This window comes from Papilio polytes, unplaced genomic scaffold (genome assembly GCF_000836215.1).
Source record: "Papilio polytes unplaced genomic scaffold, Ppol_1.0 DF823991.1, whole genome shotgun sequence".
NCBI classification, from domain to species: Eukaryota; Metazoa; Arthropoda; class Insecta; order Lepidoptera; family Papilionidae; genus Papilio; species Papilio polytes.
Window position 1 is genome coordinate 581,780 of NW_013525213.1, and position 11,855 is coordinate 593,634.

At 35.1% G+C, this 11,855-nt stretch overlaps 2 protein-coding genes across 2 annotated transcripts in view; one reads left to right on the forward strand and one right to left on the reverse strand.

The window, feature by feature from the left end:
- Nucleotides 1-7,041, forward strand: part of LOC106101408 (group XV phospholipase A2-like) — an 11,252-nt gene extending 4,211 nt beyond the window's left edge. The window contains exons 4-7 of the mRNA XM_013280639.1: nucleotides 3,074-3,245; nucleotides 4,177-4,299; nucleotides 5,959-6,199; nucleotides 6,588-7,041. Of these exons, the coding sequence (XP_013136093.1) occupies nucleotides 3,074-3,245; nucleotides 4,177-4,299; nucleotides 5,959-6,193 (530 nt within the window). The 3' untranslated portion in view covers nucleotides 6,194-6,199; nucleotides 6,588-7,041. The remainder of the gene's footprint in view (nucleotides 1-3,073; nucleotides 3,246-4,176; nucleotides 4,300-5,958; nucleotides 6,200-6,587) is intronic.
- A 1,423-nt stretch (nucleotides 7,042-8,464) lies between these two features.
- The window catches only part of LOC106101271 (TBC1 domain family member 20-like), an 8,526-nt gene continuing 5,135 nt past the window's right edge, over nucleotides 8,465-11,855 (reverse strand). The window contains exons 6-9 of the mRNA XM_013280436.1: nucleotides 11,663-11,804; nucleotides 11,315-11,424; nucleotides 10,625-10,825; nucleotides 8,465-8,717 (exon numbers count right to left, since the gene is read on the reverse strand). Of these exons, the coding sequence (XP_013135890.1) occupies nucleotides 8,681-8,717; nucleotides 10,625-10,825; nucleotides 11,315-11,424; nucleotides 11,663-11,804 (490 nt within the window). The 3' untranslated portion in view covers nucleotides 8,465-8,680. The remainder of the gene's footprint in view (nucleotides 8,718-10,624; nucleotides 10,826-11,314; nucleotides 11,425-11,662; nucleotides 11,805-11,855) is intronic.

An 11,855-nucleotide genomic window follows, 5' to 3' on the forward strand; every position in this document is an offset into this window, starting at 1 on the left:
GTATGAACAGCTTCATACAATCCCATACGTTCTATTTTGACACATAGTTACCGCCTAGCGTTTTCGCGTCCGTGCGAACGCTCGCTTACTATGGTATCTTTTCTTATATGGTTAGGAAATATTTAAACTTGACCACAAGGAGACTTTGACAAAAAACTCTTAAAGTTATAATAAAATTAATGGCTCCTATGTAGACTATCAAAGCCACAATTTCACGGTTTTCATCGTTTTTTATGTTTTTTTTTTAACTTGATTTTTACCTTTTAAATCTAAAAAAGCGTTATAAAGAAAAACAACTGTAGGCCTTAGTTGTGTATCATAAGTTCATGTTTGACAAATCCTAATTAACACTATTGTTCAAAGTTTTATCTTGCAAAATTTGCAATTCAAACATACGGTACTTTACGTAGGAGCCATCGATTTTTTTTAAATTAAAGACAGCCAAATCGTACTTCATACTAATATTATAAATGCGAACGTTTACATGGATGGATGAATAGATAGATGTTAGAGTTTGTAGCCTAAACGGGTGAACGGATTTGAATGAAATATGGTATAGATGTAGAGGATAGTCTGGAAGAACACATAGGCTACTCATTTTTATTATCATTTAAATTATACGCGGGCGAAGTCGCGGCAACAGCTAGTCTATCAATCATTCTTTAAATAGATAAATTACATATCTTTTTAAATAATTCTGATTTTAATGTAATTATTGAATGCTAAATTACTTTAAAGTAATAAGCAATGATTGCAATACATGAATAGGAACAGTCAATTTTCTTCAAATAAACAACTTTCGATATTTTTAAATACCATTTAACTGTTACATTGTTTAACGGAATGATGTTTATTGTAAACATAGTATAGTTTTTAAGTTATACATAATCCTTTATTGTATACATAAATGAACTTCGGTGGCTCAGTGGTTTAAGCACTTGACTTGTAATCTACAGGTCTTGGGTTCGAATCCCGCCGTACCGATGTGATTTTCGATATTTCGAATTTTCATATGTACATAATTTACCCGACGTTCTTACGGTGAAGGAAAACATCGTGATGCCTGCACATATCGGCAAAGAAATTCAAAGATAGGTGTGAAGTCAACCAACCTGCAGTAGGCCAGCGTGGTTGACTGTGGCCTAGTCACCCTTACTTAGGGTAGGCTCCGAGCCCCTCAGTGGGGACGTATAGTGAGCTGGTGATGAAATGAACTAGAATGTGGCAAGTAGTGAATATTCAGGGGTTTTACTTTAGGACGTTTACTTAAAGTCGCCTAATTATTAGTTTACTGCCATAAGAAAATACCACGTCTCAGTTGAGATTGAAGAACTTTCAAGTTCTATTTGTCAAACGTAAACAAATTTTCCATATTTTCTTTAAATACATCAAAACTTTTACGGTAGCTTATTCACATAAAAAACCACTTAATTATTTTACTACTATTTATTATTACGCGCGCACAACATTGGCAAAACTGTTTAGTCGCGCTTTGATTGCTATCAGCTTATATGGAGGTGCGCACACTACACTACTCGATTTTTACTTGTGCAACTAAACAGTTGAATAGACTGCGAAAGAATCGACAATCTACAATCGCACAACAGTTATGCGATAGTTTAATCAAAGGATGCGCTCGCTTTAATTAGAAATCAGTTTTCTAAGTTGCAAGTTACTCCTATATTTATTGGAAAAGCATTACAACTAACAATGCCCTATTTTCCTTATTTTGTTCTTTCATGTTTTTCCATAAAACGATGAGTTGCGGTTTTGTTGTTTTGTGAATTGCATTGTTCTTTAAATTGTGCATGACATAAATTAAGAGTTACAAATAATATAGAAAATACGTAGTAATCAATTTCTAAAACATGGAATTTTTATTACAATACCAAAAATGACTAAAAACTTATGTAATTAAAATAATCTTAATCCATTGCACTGATTGTGATAAAGTTATTTGTTGCTGAGTGCGAATACAACGGTCTATTGTAATTATAAATACGATATTGCTGTCCTTCTTGTTTCGTTTGAAACAAACAGAGATGGCGATAGTGTTGATATACAAGTATGGGTGTGCCCAGTTTTCCTAGTCTAGGTCTAAAGATACGATAAATGTAACCTTATTCGAAGTAATGTTTATTTTCTACCTATTACATGTTTCTTTAGTTTGACAAGGGACAACGCCTATCTCACTGGCGATTCCCTTGAAAATATGTTCATATTTTCGTTCAAGGGGGTGAGATATTTAAATTTATCTTCAAAAATCCCTGATAAACTTTTGCGAATATTCTAGGTCTTTGTCAACTATCATAATTAATATTGATAATAAATTATCTTATTTATCAGGACATTTCCGATTTCCAAACATATTTCATTACATAACAACCTTGTTACAAAAAAGTATTGACCGATTTATTTTTTAACCTACATTACTCTGTCCTAGACTTTAAAGTATGTTTCAATAGTAGTAAATAGTCATTTGTGTTCAGATTTATTATACATTGTTCTCGTACACATGTGTGCGTTGTACATAAACATTTAAATACATACAAGAATTGTAATATTCAATTAACTAGGGCATCAGGTATAAAACAGTACAAAACGACCAACTGACAAGCATTTTTGACTTTTTATTTACAGACTAGCTGTTCCTATGCGACTTCATCCGCATAAAATTATAAAAATGTCATTTTATTGTTCACATTTGCACAAATTATAAATTGCAAATATCAAAATGATCATGATGTCAAACCATGACAACCTTGCTTCCTAGATGTTGGCAAAAACTTCTGGTCTCTTTCCCACATGAGGGTTTTTATCCAAAATATTTACCCCTAAGTTTAACAGCGTGAAAATATAAAGTCTAAAGCGTGACGTAAGTGTAGGGATTTTTACTAAAAAAAGAGTTATTCAAAAATATGCTGTGATTGCTGACATCTTAGGCAACAAAGAAGTGTGTGTTTACGCTTTATTATAATAGTATAGATTACCTGAGTTAACTAATATTAGTAATCTAGTCCTAAAATAAATTTTTACCACGCCCTTTATTAACGATTCTAGTTACGATTTCCAGGCGACGACTTAGGTTCATCCATGTTAAGTCAGAGCACGATGCGACTGGAGCAAGTGACCTGCCCGTCGCTGGCGTGGCTGCTGCCCTCGCCGCTGGTGTGGCGAGCCGACGACGTGCTCGTGCAGACTGATAAGTTCAACTACACTATACAACATTTGGAGAAGTTGTTCACGTTAGTATCACTCAAATACAAGTTTTCCGCCCTGGCTTTAAAAATGTGTTTATCACTTAAGAAGCCTATAAAAATATTAGTATTTCTCTATTATATTATACATGTAAACCTTCCTCTAGTTTTTTTTATATTATAAGGTGGCAAACCAGCAAGCGGCCACCTGAATCCGATAAAATGGCGAAGCGACCGCTGCCCATAGACATCCGCATTTGCAGATGCGTTGCCGACCCTTATCCGACGGAGGAGAAAACGCACATAAAGAGAATATTTTCCCTTCCTATGCATCTCCTCCACCGTCAAATCCACTTCCCCTTCCCATCCATTCCTTATGAGAAAAGGGTGGTAAAGAGAAAGGGACTTAAATTAGGCCTCCGGCACCACACTCACATCAGACGAAACACGGATTTGCTTCCATTTGACGCCTGTCTTCTGTGTGGTCGTGGTATTACTGGGGGCGAGCCGGAATCAACTAACGCTTCCATTAATAGGTCCTCAAAACCACATTTTAATATAATTAATTTGTATTTATATGCGTTGCAAATAGGTGACACTGTTTAGTTTATTCATCAAAAGATGCAGCTTATCGTAATTTTATAAAAATGTTTAACATGTCAAAACAAGAACATGAGTAGACGTACTAAACTTGACTAATATAGTACCTTTTTAATAAGTTACCACAAAAATTCATTGTCTACTCTCATCATCCACTTGCCCTTATCCCTTATGGAGGGTCGGCACAGTATGTGCTGCTCTTCCATACATCTCTATCAGCCGTCATCTTAATCCAGTCCTTTCTTAAGCATATCCTCGTTCACACAACCCATCCATACTTTCTTCGGTCTTCCTCTTCCTTTGTAGCCATCCACATTCATTCCTAACACTTTCTAGTTTCACACAAACTGTCTAGTCTATATTTCTTAAATGTCTGCAGCGACATGGAGATGCCGACAGCGTGGGAGATGCGAAAGGACACGGAGCGGTACTCCCGTGACGCTTCCGCGCCGGGAGTAGAGCTGCACTGCCTCTATGGGTACAACCTCACCACTGTGGAGCGGTGAGCGAACTTACCACATTTCATACTTTACAGTCATATTACCATTCGCACGCGACTCCCTCCGCTTGGAATTAAAAAAAATGCATTTACTATGTGTTTTTCCAAACTATACTCTACATGTACCAAATTTCATCAAAATCCGTTCAGCCTTTTATGCTATAAACTTCAATAAACATCCATCTATCTAAACTTTCGATGTCTCCATACTCGTTTTGATCGCGTTATCAAGTATCCGACAACGCTTGTATATAACGCTTTTACCAATTTAGTTGTTGAACAGATGTAAATACTATTATAATGAAGCTAAACAAACACTTCTTTGTTGCCTAAGATGTCAACAAATACAGCACATTTTTGAATAATTCTTTTTTCAATAAAAAGCCCTACACTTTCGTCACGCTTTAGGCTACATATTTTCATGCCATTAAACTTAGGGGGTAAATAAAATACTTTGAATAAAAACCTAAATGAGGGAAAGAGACTATACGATACGAGCTGCCAACATCAAGAAGCAAGGTTGCCATGGTAAGATAATTGGTATTTTGACATTTGCAATTGAGAATTTGACAAATGTAAACAACAAAATAAAGTTTTTATAATTTCATGCGGATGAAGCAGCGCGGGAACAGCTAGTTAAATGTAAAACGCAAATTTTGTAGCGCGAAGTTAACGAATAACGTTTTTACTTCGGCTTAAGCTTACATATAAAATCATGATGGAGGATGGAGAAGTAAATCTGTGGTGTATATGTGGGTATGCCAATAATAATGTACCGTCAGTATTGCTAATAATAAATCAGTCCAGTACCAACCGCCGTTTCATTAACACACCTACATTACAAAATCCAAGGCAAATCGATCTTAAAACTTGAAACACAACATCAATTTATTATCGTCGCGAAATCTGATTTTTTTTGTTTCTATATTACATACACATAGTGCAATTTTATTATACACTAGCTTTCGCCCGCGAGTCCGACCGCGTGGCATAAAAAAAAACAAAAGTGAGTAACCTAAGTGTTCTTCTAGAGTATCATCTACGTCTATGCCATATTTCATCGAGATCCGTTCAGCCGTTTATAGTACAAACTCTAAGATCCATCTAAACTTTCGCATTTATAATATTAGTAAGATTAGCTGTTGCTCGTCGAATTCGCAAGCGTGAAATTAAAAAATATAGCCTATGTTACTGATACTGCTTTTAAATGGTGAAAGAATTGTTGACGGCCCATTAATTTTTGAGATATATACTTTATTATTTAATTGATACTGTCGCTTTTAACTCAGAACAATACTTCTTGTCAAGGCTCAAGTTACGCGCCAATCTATCCATACTTCTAGTGACATTGACAGCTGTCAGCTAGGGTCGTGCCGTTTGTACCGATAATCTAGAGTTGCGCCAACTCTACAGCACGGTACTAATTTTGTTCCTAACAATATATACAAAAATACAAATGTTAGTTTATAATATTAGTATAGAAATAGAAATAATTTATTGAAAAATAAGAGATTTACAATTACAATTACAGGTTTACCAATTAAAAGATAAATACAAATTGTGGTTAATATATGATTAATCTGGTGATGCCCACACTAGGCAATGCCTGTATCGTGGGCATCGAAAACAGCAGATAGATAGATGTAGTGTGTGGGATGTCAGGCTGGTGTACAAGCCGGGCACGTGGCTGGACGGGTCGCCGCAGCTGGCGGGCGGCGACGGCGACGGCACCGTCAACCTGCGCTCGCTGGAGGCCTGCGCGCGTTGGGGCAAGGCGGGGGGCGCGCGCAACGCTCGCCGCCCCGTCAAGACCCTGCCGCTGCCCGGCGCAGAGCACCTGCGCATCCTGCACGACCCCCGCGTGCTGCGCTACATCCTCACCGTGCTGCGCCACTGACCGCAGGTAGCATGGGCGTATGGGGCAGTGCCCTGCCTTCAACTCACAATGCCACAATATATATAACATCTGTTCATAATTTGAGAGAAATAACTGTAGCCATATTATACCTTAACGTTTTCGAACGCATTTTGTGACGTGACAGGATTTTTTTAGCTTTTGATCCGTACTTCGAGGGCAATATTATGATTTTTCTTTTTTTGTAAACATTGCTGACCTACCTGAAATTCGACTCGATTGTTGAAGGACTTTAATTACCATTTTCGTCTCGAAAAAAACGAAACCTAAATATTACTTTTATTACTAATATAAGGAAAATAATTCGAAGTTACATTTAAGATGCTGTTACATATTTAAATGACGTTTCAGTATTCAGTCGTAATCCATTTTTCAGACTACCCACATCTGACCACCGACGTAATTACACCGCCTGTCGCATTTGATGCCAACTTCATACAATGATATTCAAACTAAACACTTTACTCGTTACTTTTAATATATTTTAAGTGCAACTTTAAGAATTTAAGAGAAAAGGAACATAAAAATGCTCTCTTGTAGCTCTCTCTAAAACATTGTATAAAAAGTCAAGTCGCTTAAAAATAAAAGACGAAATGTATTCGTGACCTTGAAAACAAAAGATATTTAAAAAATACTCAATTTTCATTATTTTACAGAGTTACTTATTTAGTATGTCTTCCATGTGATTTAAGATTCTTGTAATGTCCTTTTTAACGCTTATTAATTATTTAGTTTAAATAAAACCTCCCACTTAACTAGCGGTTATTAAGTGATGCATAATTTTTTAAAGGGAGTTTGTAAGCAATAATTTTTAATATCTGAATAAAAAATAATCATGTTTTACGTGATTGGAAATTGTTAATTTTTTTAACATAAAATACTCAAAATTTTCATTGTGTTATGCAATTTAAATTGATTTTTGATTATAAAGTATTTGCTCAAGATTGTTTTAAAACATTTTGCGGTTAGTGTTTATTTAAGTTAGTGAAATTTGTAAAAAAAATTGTGTGCAATATTTACACGTTTATTATTTGCAATTATTTTAGTGATTGTAAAATTAAAGTTTCATTTTATTTCTTTTGATTGAAACTTAAATTGTTCTCATGAATATAAAAAATAATTATTTCAATGCAGGCTTCTATATTTTTCAAATAGTTACCGTTTTCAGTATAAGTGTAACTTTGTACTATATTTGTTAGAAGGCATGTAATGTCGAAGTTATGTGTAAAACACTGATCTATATTAAATGGATGGGTAACCTAGGAATGAAATCTTTTTAATTAATTCTGCCTTGATAGCGTTTGTTGACAGTTAATTATCTATAGTTCGAATCCTCACCATCGCGATCAATCGTAAGTCGCATGGAGAAACCCAATAGCCTATCCGTTTCTAAAGGTCAGTGGTTATAGATCGACAAGAATATCTGCCCTTTGGTCATAAACGGGACTACATTATGATAGCTCACCAGCGCTCTTGTCAATTTAAAAGTGTTACAAGATTTTTTAAACTGTGACTGTAATGTTTTTTTTTTTAATTTATTCTTATGTTATGTCATATTCTATGTGCAAATGTTACGATATAATTAAAATATAACATATTTTGCTAGGAGGGAAAGCGTGTACTTTGCTGATTATAATTTTTGGAAACACATTGCGATGATTTGAAAGAGGATTAATGAAATTCATAATCCAAGACAGTAATCAATTGTCCGTTGCTCCACGAAAAGTTGCAGGCGCTTGCTATACCATTCCTAGTGTTAAGAACTGCCTGCAATATGCGCTTCATACCGGGCTAGATAGCATATCTACTCTCAGATAAGCTTTATTGCTCTATTTTCTGTCAAGCATGACATAGCAATAAACCTATAATAAAATAAAAATCTATTTAAGTAAAGAAATTGTCATAAAAACACAACTAAAGTGCAATTAATCTTTCAAGACTTTTTGGATATTTACGGAGTGGCGCTAGTGAGCTACATTTTTTTCCCCACCGGGCCAGATTAACTCGTCTTTCTATATGCAACTTCCGCGGCTGTGAAAACAGTTATTACAATATTATGCTCGCATAATGTTTTTTATAATAAGTTTAAAGTCACATTGATTCCTTTACGCTCACACACCAAATATTATAATAAACAACTACAATTTTAAGTAAATGTATATTTAGATATAATTCTCAACGTAAAAAAAACATATTTAAGAAAATAATACTTTCTAGTAGTTAAAAATAAAAAGGTAGAAAGTAGTCTTTAGATTTTTTCTTGCCAGTGTTTTCAGCTGCAAAAATTGTGATTTGTATTTTTTTCAATACTCTATGTAATCAATTAAATATTAAATTATCTATTTATAAGTTTAAATCAACATTTTTGTATTTGCTTTGGTTATTTTTATTTCCCCGTCACTAAAGCGAGTGTTAACGTAATGAAAACCAAATATAATATTTGTACAAAAAAATAGTTTTATTTGCTTCCTAAAATCCCTCAAAGTCCGGACTGTCAGCGCGTCTTCTGAAAATTTTACAAAAAAACAGGTTTTGATTTTGATTTAAAAACAAACTTAAAATAAACAAAAAATAAAATGGGGTATTTGTTTTATTTATATGATATTTGGTATTTTTGGAAGAGATAAACTTCAATTATCACAAAAAAAATCGAATAAAAGCCGTTGTCAGTAATAAAGTATGTAATGTGTAAACTCGACAGCAGCGCCGTCTGCCGGACACCGACAATGTCATTACAAGACAGTACTTTCTATTTCATTATACTATTCCATTATTATAACAATAATAACAATTATTCAACGTATCTACGGCAGTAATTCTTGTGGCGAAATCAACTTTTTCTCGTGCAAAAAACTAATTTAATTTCAGACTGTTTTATCGACAGTCGTGTCGGTAAAACAGTTCAATCTAGAACATTCCATAGATTAGACAATTTTTTTTAATAAAAAAGTGATTTCACCATAAATGTAAAAGCCATTATTTATTCAACTGTTTTAAAACATTGTGATATTACACATTTTAGTATGGAAATATTCATTTTAAAGGTTACCTATCACAAATAACTGGATTTCATACAAATAAATGATTTAACGTTATTTTATTAACATAACATTTTCAAGATCTCTCCGTTCCATATAACGATATATGTGCTGAATACATGCCTCTTATATACAAATTAGGCCCTAATTTAATACAAAAAATGCAACACAACTTAGATGACTAATGTCTTGTGTAACTTCATTCACTTGCATACAATTATTAAACTACCCACATTTCAACGAAAATTAATAATTTTGTGATAGCAGACTTTATTTTATGGAATAAACATTTTCTTAAATAAATTAGAATTACCAGCGTATATACAGGAGGTTACAAATCATGAACATCTAAATACTACTTTAGTAAACAAGTTGTGCATCACTTAATCCCAACTTAAAGTTAATACACTGACAAACTTATTTTATAATTAAATGCCTTACACTTACAACTATGAAGTTATCATTTCAAAGAAACATGTTTATTTATATTAATAAACCAAACTGAATATTAAACGAAATAAATCAGGAACAACAAAAAAAAATAAAAGTTACATTTCTAGATCAAGCTTGTTTTTCAATGAAAAAATAGGTACCGAAATTAATTTATTAATTTAATTACGATATTAGAAGATTAAACTTTTTTGAATAAAATTATTAAATAAAATAAATAAACATAAAGCTAAGTAAAGGTTCTAATATCACATTTTAATAAAAAGGAAAACAAACAACATATATGCAGATAATTTCATTCATACAACTCTAAAACGACTATCGGTCACTAAGGGACAAATTAAATAGCTATTAGAGAATTTTGTGATAGAATTTGCCATATTAACGTATGCATGTTGTTTTTACACTGGGTTTTTTTAAAACATTTGCATCTCAGAGTATTTTCTTTTTTTTTTAAAGTCTGTGTCTGTGAGTTTTATTCAGATTTTTAAAGTATTATCGTAAAGAGGAAAGTGATTTTTTAAATAAGCTTAATAAATACTTAGATATACAAATCAGTTAAAGTGTTTAGTTAACATTTACAATTCATTAAACAAGCATACACGATCATACAATACAAAAGCAGTCTCCTATAAGTAATACTAAAACATCATACAATCTCCATACAACAGTAACTACGCCGAATTACAGATAAACTATTCTAACCATTAATTGCAGGCTTCAAGGCTGTACCACAAACTATATAAATTCAACAGAACTGTCAATTTGACAGCGGCTGTCAATGTATGACAGCTTCTATAAGAGCTTTAGTACCGTCCATCACCGGCCACAGACACTAGCGCTGTAGTGACGTCATCAAGATGGCGGTCAGCTGTCAGCTGTCAGTTACATGGCGAATATAATAAGTGAGTACCCCCGGCGCTACCTGGTGAAGAGATCAGGTCTGTAGTACGCGTAGACGGCGAGCAGCGCCGCCGCCGCCGCCAGCGCCGCGCCGCGCGCCAGCGGGGAGCGCGGCAGCACGCGGCGGAGGCGCGCCAGCATGCCAGCGCCGGCGCGGCTGCGGCCAGCGCGCTCCACGCGCCGCTGCCGGAGACGCTCCTCGTCCAGCCGGCGCTGCTCCTCTCTGTACACAAGTTACACACATATCACAACAGTTAATATACTAGCTTTAGCCCGCGAACTTGTCTGTGAAGTTATAAGAAACGTAGGTAGGCTATGTTATCTTCTGTATTATGCTCTATTATGGCATAGTAAATCGAGATCTAACAAATATCCATCCATCCATATAAACTTTTGCTTTTTTTTTATTTATCAACTTCTGCAGACTCTTGGTCCGTATTCTTTTTTGCACAGTTTGTTTTCCTTTTGTCTTTTTTTATTTATTTATTTGTTGCGTAATCCTTATATCATTAGTGAGTTCCTTTTTTTTTTTAAATGCAATTATACTACTACTTTTAATTATACTAGCATGACAGTTGTCAGTGGCGACGGATGTATCTTTTGCTTAAATAATTTGAGTAAGGTTAGTTCCCGTGGCTTTGTCTGCATTACATTTATTTTATGATTAGTATATATTTGTGTAATATTAGGTGAAATAATCCGTGTAACTCACTCTCTCCTCTCCAATGCATCGACCTCGTCCTCCAGGTCTGTGGGGTCGTTATCTTCGTATAGCTTCTTAGCGGTCACCAGAATGTCTTCGAAAGGCAAGTCGTCTGGTAACTGAAACGGTTTTATAATACACTAATTACATTACAAAATATTAGTAAAAATATCTTGTAGAAAAATAATCATACTTTGGGGTATTTAAAAAGAAGTACAAATTTCATTTAATTACCTTTATAGCAGGTGATATATCGTCATTTATGAACGTGACCAGAGAATGGAATGGGTGGGGCGAGGCAGAACGTAGGACATACGTACGTGGAGAGTGCGGAGCGGGGCAGGGTGGGGTACGTACCCTGGAGAGCAGGCAGTGCATCATGGCCATGTCCAGGTCGCAGGCGAGCACGGCGGGCGCGCGGTGCAGCACCAGCGCGGCTGTCACGTACACGGGGAAGAGCGGGGCGGGGCAGGGGACGTGGCAGGGTGGGGTACGTACCCTGGAGAGCAGGCAGTGCATCATGGCCATGTCCAGGTCGCAGGCGAGCACG